The following is an 18,361-nucleotide window of genomic DNA, read 5'->3' on the forward strand; positions in this document are numbered from 1 at the left end:
AGGGAGGCAGGGGACAGAGGGGGAGGCAGGGAAGAGAGAGGAGGCAGGGGAGAGAGAGGAAGGCAGGGGAGAGAGGGGGAGGCAGGGGAGAGAGGGGGAGGCAGGGGAGAGAGAGGGAGGCAGGGGAGAGAGGGGGAGGCAGGGGAGAGAGAGGGAGGCAGGGGAGAGAGAGGGAGGCAGGGGAGAGAGAGGGAGGCAGGGGAGAGAGGGGGAGGCAGGGTCATGGTGTGAGGAAGGAGAGGTGATGAGGTGAATGATCAGATGCTCAGGATCTTCTAGTCCTGTATTGAAGCTGTAGCAGCCGGGACATTAGCTATGCTTACAATGTAAACACATGGACATGAATAACTGTTCACTCATAATGGATATCTGTGGTGATAAGTCACATTAACAGACATCCACGACTAGCTCAATAGTATCGAGGTAACTATTTACACAGCCACAAACCAGAGGCCAGAGGCTGCAGTAGGGTTATGTCCCAAATGCATGCTATTCCCTATATGGTGCACTACATTTGACCGCAGTTCTATGGGCCCTGGACAAAAGCAGTGCACTTCATATGGAATAGGGCACCATTAGAGACACACACTAGCTTACAGTCTGACTTGTTAATGGGACATAGAAAGAGCTCACCATCTAACAGTCCAGGGGATGATTCAGTGAGTGTCAGTCTCTAGTTGATGATGTATGTCCTGCTATTATGTACCATGTAGCTCCACTTAGAAAGACAAGGTGTTGGAGATGTGACACATAATCTCACTAATCGGTCATCATTTAGACTGGACAGTGAGGGAGACAGGGACAGAGAATTGGAAGGACAGTGAGGGAGACAGGGACAGAGAAATGGAGGGACAGTGAGGGAGACGGGCACAGAGAATTGGAGGGACAGTGAGGGAGACAGGGACAGAGAAAGGAAGGACAGTGAGGGAGACAGGGACAGAGAAATGGAGGGACAGTGAGGGAGACGGGGACAGAGAAATGGAAGGACAGTGAGGGAGACAGGGACAGAGAATTGGAGGGACAGTGAGGGAGACAGGGACAGAGAATTGGAGGGACAGTGAGGGAGACGGGGACAGAGAATTTGAGGGACAGTGAGGGAGACGGGGACAGATAATTGGAGGGACAGTGAGGGAGACGGGGACAGAGAATTGGAAGGACATTGAGGGAGACGGGGACAGATAATTGGAGGGACAGTGAGGGAGACGGGGAAGGGGAATTGGAGGGACAGTGAGGGAGACGGGGACAGAGAACTGGAAGGACAGTGAGGGAGACAGGGACAGAGAAATGGAGGGACTGTGAGGGAGACGGGGACAGATAATTGGAGGGACAGTGAGGGAGACGGGGACAGAGAATTGGAAGGACATTGAGGGAGACGGGGACAGATAATTGGAGGGACAGTGAGGGAGACGGGGAAGGGGAATTGGAGGGACAGTGAGGGAGACGGGGACAGAGAACTGGAAGGACAGTGAGGGAGACAGGGACAGAGAAATGGAGGGACTGTGAGGGAGACGGGGACAGATAATTGGAGGGACAGTGAGGGAGACGGGGACAGAGAATTGGAAGGACAGTGAGGGAGACAGGGACAGGGAAATGGAGTGACAGTGAGGGAGAGGACAGAAATGAAGGGACAGTGAGGGAGACAGGGACAGGGTGAGGGAGACGGGGACAGATAATTGAAGGGACAGTGAGGGAGACAGGGACAGAGAAATGGAGTGACAGTGTGTGAGACAAGGACAGATAAATGGAGGGACAGTGAGTGAGACAGGGACAGAGAATTGGAAGGACAGTGAGGGAGACAGGGACAGAGAATTGGAGGGACAGTGAGGGAGACAGGGACAGATACATGGAGGGACAGTGAGGGAGACAGGGACAGAGAAATGGAGGGACAGTGAGGGAGACAGGGACAGAGAAATGGAGGGACAGTGAGGGAGACAGGGACAGAGAAATGGAGTGACAGTGTGTGAGACAAGGACAGATAAATGGAGTGACAGTGAGGGAGACAGGGACAGAGAAATGGAGGGACAGTGAGGGAGACAGGGACAGATAATTGGAAGGACAGTGAGGGAGACAGGGACAGAGAAATGGAGGGACAGTGAGGGAGACAGGGACAGAGAAATGGAGTGACAGTGTGTGAGACAAGGACAGATAAATGGAGGGACAGTGAGGGAGACAGGGACAGAGAAATGGAGGGACAGTGAGGGAGACAGGGACAGAGAAATGGAGGGACAGTGAGGGAGAAGGGGACAGAGAAATGGAGGGACAGTGAGGGAGACAGGGACAGATAATTGGAAGGAAAGTGAGGGAGACAGGGACAGAGAAATGGAGGGACAGTGAGGGAGACAGGGACAGAGAAATGGAGGGACAGTGAGGGAGAAGGGGACAGAGAAATGGAGGGACAGTGAGGGAGACAGGGACAGAAAAATGGAGGGACCTTGAGGGAGACAGGGACAGAGAAATGGAGGGACCTTGATGGAGATGGGGACAGAGAAATGGCGGGACCTTGAGGAGGAGAATAGGAGATGAGGAGTAGAGAGGGGAGGGGAGGGGAGAAGAAATGGAGGAGAATAGGAGATGAGGAGTAGAGAGGAGAGGGGAGAAGAAATGGAGGAGAATAGGAGATGAGGAGTAGAGAGGGGAGGGGAGGGGAGAAGAAATGGAGGAGAATAGGAGATGAGGAGTAGAGAGGGGAGGGGAGAAGAAATGGAGGAGAATAGGAGATGAGGAGTAGAGAGGGGAGGGGAGAAGAAATGGAAGAGAATAGGAGATGAGGAGTAGAGAGGGGAGGGGAGAAGAAATGGAGGAGAATAGGAGATGAGGAGTAGAGAGGGGAGGGGAGAAGAAATGGAGGAGAATAGGAGATGAGGAGTAGAGAGGGGAGGGGAGAAGAAATGGAGGAGAATAGGAGCGAGATAAGGGAGGAGTAGAGAGGGGAGGGGAGAAGAAATGGAGGAGAATAGGAGCGAGATAAGGGAGGAGTAGAGAGGGGAGGGGAGAAGAAATGGAGGAGAATAGGAGTGAGATGAGGGAGGAGTAGAGAGGGGAGGGGAGAAGAAATGGAGGAGAATAGGAGCGAGATAAGGGAGGGGTAGAGAGGGGAGGTGAGAAGAAATGGAGGAGAATAGGAGCGAGATAAGGGAGGAGTAGAGAGGGGAGGGGAGAGGAGAAAAAGAAGGTAAAGGAGAGGGGGAGAAAGGGAAGGTAGAGGAGAGGAAAGGAGAGGAAGAATAGAGGGGAGGAAAGGGAAGGTAGAGGAGAGGACAGGGACACTCAAAGGTGAAACAGTGTCAGGTGAACAATGGAGGGGAACGACAGACGTGACATCACCGGTGGGAGAAAAGGGAGCGGAGGGAAGTAATCGTGCGTGTGCCCGTGTCTGTGTGTGTCTTCATGTGTGGGTGTCTCATTCAGGCCAGCGGAGGTGCTAATCTCTTCTCGCAGAAAACAAATCTGCCTAGTTATTACTGTCATCTCTCTCTGCTTTTCTGCATCCTCCTTCCTCTCCGTTTCCAGACCTAGCCCTCGTTCTCAGTTACACTCTGTTCTCTCTCCTTTTCATCTCTCTCCTCTCCATCTCTCAGCCCAGTCAATAGGACTTTGGCTTATCAAGTCTGCCCGGGGTTGCCATGGAGACGGTCAGGATGGTCTGGGTTAGGAAGAACAGGTGTGTGTGTGTCTGTAGAGGAAGGTTTTGGGAGTTATTTCTGCTGGCGTCTTAATATCTCCTCTAGTCCTGTCAGGACAGATTTCACAACAGTCTGGTCCATAGCCCACTGTCACAGACACACACACACACACACACACACACACACTGAGAGACCCCCAACTACAGCATGGACATAGCCTTTCTCTCACTAGGTAGTGTCCTGAATACGAATTCAGTTGACGCTGCGGTGTGTGCGTGCGTGTGTGTGTCTGCGCCGATATTCTGGATGGGATACCATCACCAGACCTTTGAACAGAATGTCTGTGGGTAATAGTAAGTGTATTCTGTGTGTGTGTCCCTGTTCTGGCCCATATTGTATAATTGAGAATGAATGTGTGCTTCACTGCAGGATTTATTTTTAGCATCACAGGCAAATGCAGCCTCTCTCGTCTCTCCTTTCCCCCTCTCTTCTCTCCCTCTCTCCCACTACCCCCTCCATCTCATCTCTCAATGCTTTCTCTTCCCCTCTGTCCATTCATCTCCTCTCGCTCTGTCCACACACGCACAAACACACACACACACACGTCACGCAAACATGACACTAGCTTAAATCCCTGTCTCCTTTTCTCTTCTACAAAGTTTGTCTCTAAATAGATGATTTCTCTCTACATCCATCTCTTTCTCTCAGAGGAGTCCCAGATCTCATAGAGGTAGTGGATTTAAAAAATAAATAATCTTGCTCCAGTTGAAGTGACGTACGTACTGTACGTGTGTGTCACTAAGACAACACAGAGGCAAGGGTCACGCGCTAGCTCGACAGGCGCTAGTCACACAGCAGCGCTATGAGGAATTCCCTCAGGGTAGACCCAGGCAGGCCAGCTAGCGTGCTACAGTGCTAACAGGCTACTGTAACGCTAAAAGCTGTTAACATATTCCTATGTGGCTTGTGTTGGAATGTAGCGATAGCATAGAGTCAGCCAGTGTAACACAAACTAGTTATTGTAAAGCTAAGAGCTATTAACATACAGTTGAAGTCGGAAGTTTACATACACCTTAGCCAAATACATTTAAACTCAGTTTTTCACAATTCCTGACATTTAATCCTAGTAAAAATTCCCTGTCTTAGGTCAGTTAGGTCTTAGGTCAGTCACCACTTTATTTTAAGAATGTGAAATGTCAGAATAGTAGAGAGAATGATTTATTTCAGCTTATATTTCTTTCATCACATTCCCGGTGGGTCAGACGTTTACATTCACTCAATTAGTATTTGGTAGCATTGCCTTTAAATTGTTTAACTTGGGTCAAACGTTTCAGGGAGCGTTCCACAATAAGTTGGGTGAATTTTGGCCCATTCCTCCTGACAGAGCTGGTGTAACTTAAACAGGTTTGTAGGCCTCCTTGCTCACACACGCTTTTTCAGTTCTGCTCACAAATGTTTCTATAGGATTGAAGTCAGAGCTTTGTGATGGCCACTCCAATACCTTGACTTTGTTGTCCTTAAGCCATTTTGCCACAACTTTGGAAGTATGCTTGGGGTCCATTTGGAAGACCCATTTGCAACCAAGCTTTAACTTCCTGACTGATGTCTTGATGTTACAAGCATTTCGCTACACTCACATTAACATCTGCTAACCATGTGTATGTGACAAATACAATTTGATTTGATTTGATTTGCTTCAATATATCCACAGAATTTTCCATCCTCATGACGCCATCTATTTTGTGAAGTGCACCAGCCCCTCCTGCAGCAAAGCACCCCCACAACATGATGCTGCTTCACGGTTGGGATGGTGTTCTTCGGCTTTACTCCAAACATAATGATGGTCATTATGGCCAAACAGTTCTATTTTTGTTTCATCAGACCAGAAGACATTTCTACAAAAAGTACGATCTTTGTCCCCATGTGCAGTTGCAAACCGCAGTCTGGCTTTTTTATGGTGGTTTTGGAGCAGTGCCTTCTTCCTTGCTGAGCGGCTTTTCAAGTTATGTCGATATGGGACTCGTTTTACTGTGGATATAGATACTTTTGTACCTGTTTCCTCCAGCATCTTCACAAGGTCCTTTGCTGTTGTTCTGGGTTTGATTTTCATTTCTCGCACCAAAGTACGTTCATCTCTAGGAGACAGAACGCGTCTCCTTCCTGAGTGGTATGACGGCTGCGTGGTCCCATGGTGTTTATACTTGCGTACTATTGTCTGTACAGATGAATGTGGTACCTTCAGGCGTTTTGAAATTGCTCCCAAGGATGAACCAGACTTGTGGAGGTCTACAATTATTTGTCTGAGGTCTTGGCTGATTTCTTATGATTTTCCCATGATGTCAAGCAAAGACGCACTGCGTTTGAAGGTAGGCCTTGAAAAACAGCCACAGGTACACCTCCAATTGACTCGAATTATGTCAATTAGCCTATCAGAAGCTTCTAAAGTCATGACATCATTTTCTGGAATTTTCCAAGCTGTTTAAAGGCACAGTCAACTTAGTGTATGTAAACTACTGACCCACTGGAATTGTGATACAGTGAATTATAAGTGAAATAATCTGTCTGTTAACAATTGTTGGAAAAATGACTTGTGTCATGCACAAAGTAGATGTCCTAACCGACTTGCCAATACTACAGTTTGTTAACAAGAAATTTGTGGAGTGGTTGAAAAATGAGTTTTAATGACTCCAACCTAAGTGCATGTAATCTTCCGACTTCAACAGTATGTATGAGCTTCCTACATGGGTGTCCATTCTGTGGCTTGTGTGTGTAACAATAGCGCTAGCTATATTGCGATAGCCACTGTATAGACCAAGCCAGTGTAGTGCTTTAACACTAAAATGCTACTGTGAAGCTAAAAGCTACAAAGAGCCATTCTTCTGTGAATTTCCACACTCTGGCGCCAGGCTACTGTAGCTTAGTAGTGTGGCGTAATTACCGTGGTATTACCGTGGTAATCGCCGTTGTCCCTGTCGACAAGATGCTGGGTCATGGAGAGTCGGAGTGATGGAGGTGAGGGGTTTGTTCTCTCACACACACACACACACACACACACACACACACACACACACAAAACACACACACACACACACACACACAAAACACACACACATACTGTAAATGTAATCAATGCTACAGACAGAGGGGGGGTTGAGAGGTGTTTTAAATCAGAGTCAGAGATCGAACCGGTTAAAACATGACATCACACAGACAGACACTGGTACAGGGAGATGAGGGATGGAGGAGGGAAGGAGAGGGTAGAGGACGTGTGATTAAACTCACCTGGTCAGAGATGGATGTGGAGACAAGGAGAAATATAAGCGCTGGAGCTGGTCATATTTCAAAACCATGAAGGCTTCCGTAGATGTTATATAATGTAGCTAATGTTATGGGGGGGAATTGAATGGTATACAGCTAATATTATGGGGGGGATTGAATGGTATACAGCTAATGTTATCGGGGGGAATTGAATGGTATGCAGCTAATGTTATGGGGGGGAATTGAATGGTATACAGCTAATATTATGGGGGGAATTGAATGGTATACAGCTAATGTTATGGGGGAATTAAATGGTATACAGCTAATGTTATGGGGGGGAATTGAATGGTATACAGCTAATGTTATGGGGGGGAATTGAATGGTATGCAGCTAATGTTATGGGGGGGAATTGAATGGTATACAGCTAATGTTATGGGGGGGAATTGAATGGTATACAGCTAATGTTATGGGGGGGAATTAAATGGTATACAGCTAATGTTATGGGGGGGAATTCAATGGTATACAGCTAATGTTATGGGGGGGAATTGAATGGTATGCAGCTAATGTTATGGGGGGGAATTGAATGGTATGCAGCTAATGTTATGGGGGGGATTGAATGGTATACAGCTAATGTTATGGGGGGAATTGAATGGTATACAGCTAATATTATGGGGGGGAATTGAATGGTATGCAGCTAATGTTATCGGGGGGAATTGAATGGTATACAGCTAATGTTATGGGGGGGAATTGAATGGTATACAGCTAATATTATGGGGGGGAATTGAATGGTATGCAGCTAATGTTATCGGGGGGAATTGAATGGTATACAGCTAATGTTATGGGGGGGAATTGAATGGTATACAGCTAATGTTATAGGGGGGAATTGAATGGTATACAGCTAATGTTATCGGGGGGAATTGAATGGTATACAGCTAATGTTATAGGGGGGAATTGAATGGTATACAGCTAATGTTATCGGGGGGAATTGAATGGTATACAGCTAATGTTATAGGGGGGAATTAAATGGTATACAGCTAATGTTATGGGGGGAATTGAATGGTATACAGCTAATGGTGTACAGCTATATGGGGGGAATTGAATGGTATACAGCTAATATTATGGGGGGAATTGAATGGTATGCAGCTAATGTTATCGGGGGGAATTGAATTATACAGCTAATGTTATGGGGGGGAATTGAATGGTATACAGCTAATGGTATACAGCTAATGTTACGGGGGGAATTGAATGGTATACAGCTAATGTTATAGGGGGGAATTGAATGGTATACAGCTAATGTTATCGGGGGGAATTGAATGGTATACAGCTAATGTTATAGGGGGGAATTAAATGGTATACAGCTAATGTTATGGGGGGAATTGAATGGGCTAATATTTAAATGGTATACAGCTAATATTATGGGGGGGAATTAAATGGTATACAGCTAATGTTATCGGGGGGAATTGAATGGTATACAGCTAATGTTATGGGGGGGAATTGAATGGTATGCAGCTAATGTTATGGGGGGGAATTGAATGGTATGCAGCTAATGTTATGGGGGGGAATTGAATGGTATGCAGCTAATGTTATGGGGGGAATTAAATGGTATACAGCTAATGTTATAGGGGAATTGAATGGTATGCAGCTAATGTTATAGGAGAATTGAATGGTATACAGCTAATGTTATAGGGGAATTGAATGGTATACAGCTAATGTTATCTAGGGGAATTGAATGGTATACAGCTAATATTATGGAGGGGAATTGAATGGTATACAGCTAATGTTATGGGGGGGAATTGAATGGTATACAGCTAATATTATGGAGGGGAATTGAATGGTATACAGCTAATGTTACGGGGGGAATTGAATGGTGTACAGCTAATATTATGGGGGGAATTGAATGGTATGCAGCTAATGTTATCGGGGGGAATTGAATGGTATGTAGCTAATGTTATCTAGGGGAATTGAATGGTATACAGCTAATATTATGGAGGGGAATTGAATGGTATACAGCTAATATTACGGGGGGAATTGAATGGTGTACAGCTAATGTTATGGGGGGAATTGAATGGTATGCAGCTAATGTTATCGGGGGGAATTGAATGGTATGCAGCTAATGTTATCGGGGGGAATTGAATGGTATGCAGCTAATGTTATGGGGGGAATTGAATGGTATGCAGCTAATGTTATCGGGGGGAATTGAATGGTATACAGCTAATGTTATCTAGGGGAATTGAATGGTATACAGCTAATATTATGGAGGGGAATTGAATGGTATACAGCTAATATTACGGGGGGAATTGAATGGTGTACAGCTAATATTATGGGGGGAATTGAATGGTATGCAGCTAATGTTATCGGGGGGAATTGAATGGTATGTAGCTAATGTTATCGGGGGGAATTGAATGGTATGCAGCTAATGTTATCGGGGGGAATTGAATGGTATGCAGCTAATGTTATAGGGGAATTGAATGGTATGCAGCTAATGTTATAGGGGAATTGAATGGTATGCAGCTAATGTTATAGGGGAATTAAATGGTATGCAGCTAATGTTATAGGGGAATTGAATGGTATGCAGCTAATGTTATAGGGGAATTAAATGGTATGCAGCTAATGTTATAGGGGAATTAAATGGTATGCAGCTAATGTTATAGGGGAATTGAATGGTATGCAGCTAATGTTATGGGGGGGAATTGAATGGTATGCAGCTAATGTTATGGGGGGGAATTGAATGGTATACAGCTAATGTTATAGGGGAATTGAATGGTATACAGCTAATGTTATAGGGGAATTGAATGGTATGCAGCTAATGTTATAGGGGAATTGAATGGTATGCAGCTAATGTTATAGGGGAATTGAATGGTATGCAGCTAATGTTATAGGGGAATTAAATGGTATACAGCTAATGTTATAGGGGAATTGAATGGTATGCAGCTAATGTTATAGGGGAATTGAATGGTATACAGCTAATGTTATAGGGGAATTGAATTGTATGCAGCTAATGTTATGGGGGGAATTAAATGGTATACAGCTAATGTTACCGGGGGAATTAAATGGTATACAGCTAATGTTATCTAGGGGAATTAAATGGTATGCAGCTAATGTTATAGGGGAATTAAATGGTATGCAGCTAATGTTATAGGGGAATTGAATGGTATGCAGCTAATGTTATAGGGGAATTGAATGGTATACAGCTAATGTTACCGGGGGAATTAAATGGTATACAGCTAATGTTATCTAGGGGAATTGAATGGTATGCAGCTAATGTTATGGGGGGAATTAAATGGTATACAGCTAATGTTACCGGGGGAATTAAATGGTATACAGCTAATGTTATCTAGGGGAATTGAATGGTATGCAGCTAATGTTATGGGGGGAATTAAATGGTATACAGCTAATGTTATAGGGGAATTGAATGGTATGCAGCTAATGTTATGGGGGGAATTAAATGGTATACAGCTAATGTTACCGGGGGAATTAAATGGTATACAGCTAATGTTATCTAGGGGAATTGAATGGTATGCAGCTAATGTTATGGGGGGAATTAAATGGTATACAGCTAATGTTATAGGGGAATTGAATGGTATGCAGCTAATGTTATGGGGGGAATTAAATGGTATACAGCTAATGTTATAGGGGAATTGAATGGTATACAGCTAATGTTATCTAGGGGAATTGAATGGTATACAGCTAATGTTATGGGGGGAATTAAATGGTATACAGCTAATGTTATAGGGGAATTGAATGGTATACAGCTAATGTTATAGGGGAATTGAATGGTGTACAGCTAATGTTACCGGGGGAATTAAATGGTATACAGCTAATGTTATAGGGGAATTGAATGGTATGCAGCTAATGTTATGGGGGGAATTGAATGGTATACAGCTAATGTTATGGGGGGTCTCAATTCCCTCATTACATGTTGTGTATTTAACCCTCTGGTATACAGCTAATGTTACGGGGGGAATTAAATGGTACACAGCTGATATTATGGGGGGAATTAAATGGTGTGCAGCTAATGTTATTGGGGGGAATTGAATGGTATACAGCTAATGTTATGGGGGGAATTAAATGGTATGCAGCTAATGTTATCTAGGGGAATTAAATGGTATACAGCTAATGTTATGGGGGGAATTAAATGGTATGCAGCTAATGTTATGGGGGGAATTAAATGGTATACCGCTAATGTTATCGGGGGGAATTGAATGGTATACAGCTAATATTATGGGGGGAATTTAATGGTATACAGCTAATGTTATGGGGGGAATTTAATGGTATACAGCTAATGTTATGGGGGGAATTAAATGGTATACCGCTAATGTTATCGGGGGGAATTGAATGGTATACAGCTAATGTTATCGGGGGGAATTGAATGGTATACAGCTAATATTATGGGGGGAATTTAATGGTATACAGCTAATGTTATAGGGGAATTGAATGGTATACAGCTAATGTTATGGGGGGAATTTAATGGTATACAGCTAATGTTATGGGGGGGAATTGAATGGTATACAGCTAATATTATAGGGGAATTAAATGGTATACAGCTAATGTTATGGGGGAATTGAATGGTATACAGCTAATGTTATGGGGGAATTGAATGGTATACAGCTAATGTTATAGGGGAATTGAATGGTATGCAGCTAATGTTATGGGGGGTGTATTGTAGGGTATACAGCTAATGTTATGGGGGGTGTATTGTAGGGTTTACAGCTAATGTTATGGGGGGTGTATTGTACGGTATACAGCTAATGTTACAGGGGGTGTATTGCATGGTATACAGCTAATATTACGGGGGGTGTATTGTAGGGTATACAGCTAATATTACGGGGGTGTATTGTAGGGTATACAGCTAATGTTCAAAGGGGATGTATTGCAGGGTATACAGCTAATGTTATGGGGGGTGTATTGTAGGGTATACAGCTAATGTTGTGGGGGTGTATTGTAGGGTATACAGCTAATGTTATGGGGGGTGTATTGCAGGGTATACAGTTAATGTTATGGGGGGTGTATTGTAGGGTATACAGCTAATGTTATGGGGGCGTATTGCAGGGTATACAGCTAATGTTATGGGGGGCGTATTGCAGGGTATACAGCTAATGTTATGGGGGGTGTATTGTAGGGTATACAGCTAATGTTATGGGGGGCGTATTGCAGGGTATACAGCTAATGTTATGGGGGGTGTATTGTAGGGTATACAGCTAATGTTATGGGGGGTGTATTGCAGGGTATACAGCTAATGTTATGGGGGGCGTATTGCAGGGTATACAGCTAATGTTATGGGGGGTGTATTGCAGGGTATACAGCTAATGTTATGGGGGGCGTATTGCAGGGTATACAGCTAATGTTATGGGGGGCGTATTGCAGGGTATACAGCTAATGTTATGGGGGGTGTATTGAAGGGTATACAGCTAATGTTATGGGGGGCGTATTGCAGGGTATACAGCTAATGTTATGGGGGGCGTATTGCAGGGTATACAGCTAATGTTATGGGGGGTGTATTGCAGGGTATACAGCTGTTATGGGGGGTGTATTGCAGGGTATACAGCTAATGTTACGGGGGGGGGGGGGGGGGGGTAGGGTTAATGTTATGTTAATGTTAATGTTATGGGGGGTGTATTGCAGGGTATACAGCTAATGTTATGGGGTGCGTATTGCAGGGTAGGGCTCAACTGGAGCTGGGATAAATCACCAGACACTAGACATGTTGTTTCAGAGACAAACCTAGGTGCAGTGATCACTCAGGCTCTAAGTGAAAGTCAGGATTCACCCTTAAAATGGTCTGTACCACCGTAAAAGGAGCAGAACAGGAGTGGGAAGGAGCCAGGCTAACACGGGAAGAACTGGTCACAGCAACCTCACTGACTGACAGGGACTCTACCCTACATTTACCCAACATCGATGTGTGTGTGTGTGTGTGTATGTGTGAAAGTGGGAGAAAGAGAGAATAACACAGGGATGAACACACACAAGCGCCTGAACGCACGCACGCACACACAAACAAACACACACGCCCTAGGTTACGCAAATGTTACTGCACTCTTGTGCACTTCTGTATTAATAATGAACATACAGGCCATTCCAAATCACCATGTTCAGCGTCTGAACTGAGAACACACACAGAGAGCCTTACAACCTCCTACAATATTTAGGATGGACACACACACACACACAGATCTGCATGCACGTACACACACACATACAACATTTCACATTAATATGTCTTTCATCGCATTGGATATATGAAATAAAGTGAAACTGTGTCAAATAAACGGTCAAATCATCAACTTTGCGTGTGTGTTAGTGTGTCTCTATAAAACTGACAGTTACAGGTAATGTATGATACAGGCAGCTTTCAGATTTCTCTTTTCTAAGCATTATTGTGTCTGTTGTCACATTAAAAACCTGCCTCCTCTCCGTCATCGACACCTGTCTCCTCCCATCATCTACATCTGTCTCCTCCCCTTCATTTACACCTGTCTCCTCTCCGTCATCGACACCTGTCTCCTCCCCGTCATCTACACCTGTCTCCTCCCCATCATCTACACCTGTCTCCTCCCCTTCATCTACACCTGTCTCCTCCCCTTCATCTACACCTGTCTCCTCCCCGTCATCTACACCTGTCTCTTCCCCTTCATCTACACCCGTCTCCTCCCCATCATCGACACCCGTCTCCTCCCCATCATAGACACCCGTCTCCTCCCCATCATAGACACCCATCTCCTCCCCATCATCGACACCCGTCTCCTCCCCGTCATCGACACCCGTCTCCTCCCCGTCATCGACACCCGTCTCCTCCCCGTCATCGACACCCGTCTCCTCCCCGCCATCGACACCCGTCTCCTCCCCATCATAGACACCCGTCTCCTCCCCATCATCGACACCCGTCTCCTCCCCATCATCGACACCCGTCTCCTCCCCATCATCGACACCCATCTCCTCCCCGTCATCGACAACTGACTCCTCCCCGTCATCGACACCCGTCTCCTCCCAGCCACAGACACCCGTCTCCTCCCCGCCATCAACACCCGTCTCCTCCCCGCCATAGACACCCGTCTCCTCCCCGCCATCGACACCCGTCTCCTCCCCGCCATCGACACCCGTCTCCTCCCCGCCATCGACACCTGTCTCCTCCCCGCCATCGACACCCGTCTCCTCCCCGCCATCGACACCTGTCTCCTCCCCGCCATCGACACCCGTCTCCTCCCCGCCATAGACACCCGTCTCCTCCCCGCCATCGACACCCGTCTCCTCCCCGCCATAGACACCCGTCTCCTCCCCGCCATCGACACCCGTCTCCTCCCCGCCATCGACAACTGACTCCTCCCCGTCATCGACACCCGTCTCCTCCCCATCATAGACACCCGTCTCCTCCCCTTCATAGACACCCGTCTCCTCCCCTTCATAGACACCCGTCTCCTGCCCGTCATCGACACCCGTCTCCTCCCCATCATAGACACCCGTCTCCTCCCCTTCATAGACACCCGTCTCCTGCCCTTCATAGACACCCGTCTCCTCCCCTTCATAGACACCCGTCTCCTCCCCATTATAGACACCCGTCTCCTCTCCATCATCGACACCCATCTCCTCCCCATCATCGACACCCATCTCCTCCCCATCATCGACACCCATCTCCTCCCTGTCATCGACACCCATCTCCTCCCCGTCATCGACACCCATCTCCTCCCTGTCATCGACACCCATCTCCTCCCCGTCATCGACACCCATCTCCTCCCTGTCATCGACACCCGTCTCCTCCCCATCATCGACACCCATCTCCTCCCCATCATCGACACCCATCTCCTCCCTGTCATCGACACCCATCTCCTCCCTGTCATCGACACCCATCTCCTCCCCATCATCGACACCCATCTCCTCCCCATCATCGACACCCATCTCCTCCCTGTCATCGACACCCATCTCTTCCCTGTCATCGACACCCATCTCCTCCCCATCATCGACACCCATCTCCTCCCTGTCATCGACACCCATCTCCTCCCTGTCATCGACACCCATCTCCTCCCTGTCATCGACACCTGACTCCTCCCCGTCGTCAACACCGGTCAACTCCCCTTCAACAAGTGACATCAATAAGGGATCATAGCTTTCACCTGGTCAGTCTATGTCATGGAAAGATGTCCTAATGTTTTGTACACTCAATGAATATCTCTATTACAGTACCCTATGGGCTGGTTTCAAGATATATAGGCCTTAATAAAGTACAGCATGCATCACAGTGTGATAGGCCTTAATAAAGTACAACATTTTCTTTATTTAACCAGGTAGGCCTGTTGAGAACAAGTTCTCATTTACAACTGCGACCTGGCATGCAGTTGCATCACAGTGTGATAGGCCTTGATAAACCGACTCAATTTTTATCTACTTCTACTTTTGTAAGATGAAATATAAGTGATATATGTTCTGTTGCTCTGCTCTGCTCTGCTCTGAGTTGATGTGCAGTTAAAGTGAAAAATAGGGAAGTATATTTCTGACCCTATAAAGATGCCTGGGCCAACTTCAATTTGCATGACTATGCCTCGCTCCAATATTTCTGTCTTGTAAAAATAAATATATTTACAGGGAGCACACTCTGACTCGGTCTACGCACAGAGCACTTGCATCAGACCAGATCAATCGATGCCAAGCCTTACATCAGAGGAACTCTGCAGACAAGAGCAATCAACAGTGGAATTCTGTGTAGAAACCTTGGAGAAAACAGATAGTTGAGAGGATGGGATATATTTCCTCTGTATTGCATTTCTCCTTCAAAATCTTTTCCCATCACCAGATGGAGGAAATCGTCTATTTCATATAACTGGGAAACAGTGTGTGTGTGTGTGTGTGTGTGTGTGTGTGTGTGTGTGTGTGTGTGTGTGTGTGTGTGTGCGTACACGTGTGAGTGTGTGTGTAGATAAAGAAGTAATCAGATCTTACCGAGCACGCCCAGACGATAGTTCATAGAGACCACGATGACGTTGCCGTAGGCGGCGAGGACGCTGGCGTCAAACATGTTTCCGGTTCCTTCCATGTAGGAGCCGCCGTGAATGAACAGCATCACCGGCTTCTTCCTGCGGTCACGGATGTCTTCAGACACACCACACACACACACACACACACACAGGAGAAGAAGAGTGAGAGAGGTAGAAAAAGAAAGTCAATGAATGTTTCTCCATCAAGAACAACTTTAGGCCATACCTGTAGAATCAACACCATAATATCAGTTTGATATTGGATTATGGGTGGAGGTGTAGTAGATCTGTAAGTCTAATGGGGACATGGGTGTATAGGGGCTTTCAGATACCGTTTATACAGTGGTGGTAGTGTGCGGGGTGTGAAATATAACTTCCAGCAACACACAAACAATGCACAGTTCCCTGATCCACTCTGTGTCTGGTAGCCTGTCTGCCTCGCCGCTCACAGAATTTAATTTGCAACACAATGCTGTAACGATGTGCGCTGAGAGTCGGGAAGCAAGTTCAGGGAGTTAGTGTTTTAATAAAATAAATGGAACATAATACAAAACAAGAAACACTAACAGCACACAGACATGACACTGAAACATAAACAATGACGCCTGGGGAAGGAACCAAAGAGAGGGATATATGTAGGGAAGGAACCAAAGAGAGGGACATATGTAGGGAAGGAACCAAAGAGAGGGACATATGTAGGGAAGGAACCAAAGAGAGTGACATATGTAGGGAAGGAACCAAAGAGAGGGACATATGTAGGGAAGGAACCAAAGAGAGGGACATATGTAGGGAAGGAACCAAAGAGAGGGACATATGTAGGGAAGGAACCAAAGAGAGGGACATATGTAGGGAAGGAACCAAAGAGAGGGACATATGTAGGAAAGGAACCAAAGAGAGGGACATATGTAGGGAAGGAACCAAAGAGAGGGACATACGTAGGGAAGGAACCAAAGAGAGGGACATATGTAGGAAAGGAACCAAAGAGAGGGACATATGTAGGGAAGGAACCAAAGAGAGGGACATATGTAGTTAAGGAACCAAAGAGAGGGACGGACATATGTAGGAAAGGAACCAAAGAGAGGGACATATGTAGGGAAGGAACCAAAGAGAGGGACATATGTAGGGAAGGAACCAAAGAGAGCGACATATATAGGGAAGGTAATCAGGGAAGTGACGGAGTCCAGGTAAGTCTGATGACGCGCAGGTACGTGTAACGATGGTGACTGGTGTGCGCCATTACGAGCAGCCTGGTGACCTAGAGGCCGGAGAGGGAGCACAAATGACAAATGCAAAACGCAAAAAATACATTCTCTTGATTTAAAACATTTCCGACCCGAAATTGTTCTGTTCCGTAAGACGACCCTTGCCATGGAGACATATTGCGGGTTGAAATTATTTTTTCATTACCCCCGCCAGCTGATATTTTTTCAAGTCAACCGTGGTGAACTGCGGATATCCAACCCAATGCAGGACTCTAGTCTCAGTGTCTGTGTCTGTCTGTGTATGGTTTGGTTTTAATATCCTTGTGGGTACTAGAAGTCCTCACAAGGATAGTAAAACAAGGACAATCGGACAAGTGGGACATGTCGCCGGTCCCCACAAGGAAAAGGCTATTTTAGGCTTAGGTTTAGAGTTAGAATTAGGCTTTGGGGTTAGGTTCAGTTTTAGAGTTAGAGTTAGGGGTTAAGATTAAGGTTAGGGAAAACTAGTATCTAGCACTGGGATTGAACACACAACTTTTGGAGCCACAGAGTGCTGCTTAAACTCCCATCCACCATTCCCGTTCACAATGCCCTAGCAAGCCGCCAGCCTACTGGAAGGTAATAGGCGCTCATGGTGCCCCTAGTGGACGGCATTTCTTTCACGCTTCGTCCAGTCCAAATGTAATCCGGTACCATCAGAATCGGCACCTCTTGGCGTATTTCGCAAGAGAATGGTCTAAAACAAACGTGTGTGTGTCTACCAAGCGCCTGGGCTGGGGGATAATTCATATGAGGGAGCAGCAGAGAAGAACAGCAACATAAATAACCACTCTAGTATCTCTTAGAGAGAGAGACAGAGAGAAAGACAGAGAGATGTCAGAGAGAGATGTCAGAGAGAGAGACAGAGAGAAAGACAGAGAGAGATGTCAGAGAGAAAGACAGAGAGAGATGTCAGAGAGAGAGACAGACAGACAGACAAGACAGACAGACAGACAGAGATCCTGTTACTGGTTGCGGTGGCAGGTAACCAAGTGGTTAGAGCGTTGGGCCAGTGATGAAAGGTTGCTAGTTCGAATCCCCGAGCTGACAAGGTAAAAATCTGTCATTCTGAACAAGGCAGTTAACCCACTGTTCCCTGGTAGGCCGTCATTGTAAATAAGAATTTGTTCTTAACTGACTTGCCTAGTTAAATAAAAATAAATATAGAAATTGGTTGCCAAGTCTGGTTCTATAACAAATATGTTACACACAACAGATGTACAAACACAAAACAGCAGCAAACACAGACACAAACTGACACACACACAGACAG

At 46.0% G+C, this 18,361-nt stretch overlaps 1 protein-coding gene across 2 annotated transcripts in view; it reads right to left on the reverse strand.

Annotated features, from left to right (window-relative positions):
• Nucleotides 1–18,361, reverse strand: part of LOC139416061 (neuroligin-2-like) — a 272,768-nt gene that overhangs the window by 92,523 nt on the left and 161,884 nt on the right. For both annotated transcript variants that reach the window (XM_071164311.1, XM_071164310.1), the window contains exon 4: nucleotides 15,813–15,962. In XM_071164311.1, the coding sequence (XP_071020412.1) occupies nucleotides 15,813–15,962 (150 nt within the window). The remainder of the gene's footprint in view (nucleotides 1–15,812; nucleotides 15,963–18,361) is intronic.

The sequence above is a fragment of the Oncorhynchus clarkii genome, chromosome 9, assembly GCF_045791955.1.
Source record: "Oncorhynchus clarkii lewisi isolate Uvic-CL-2024 chromosome 9, UVic_Ocla_1.0, whole genome shotgun sequence".
Classification (NCBI taxonomy): domain Eukaryota; kingdom Metazoa; phylum Chordata; class Actinopteri; order Salmoniformes; family Salmonidae; genus Oncorhynchus; species Oncorhynchus clarkii.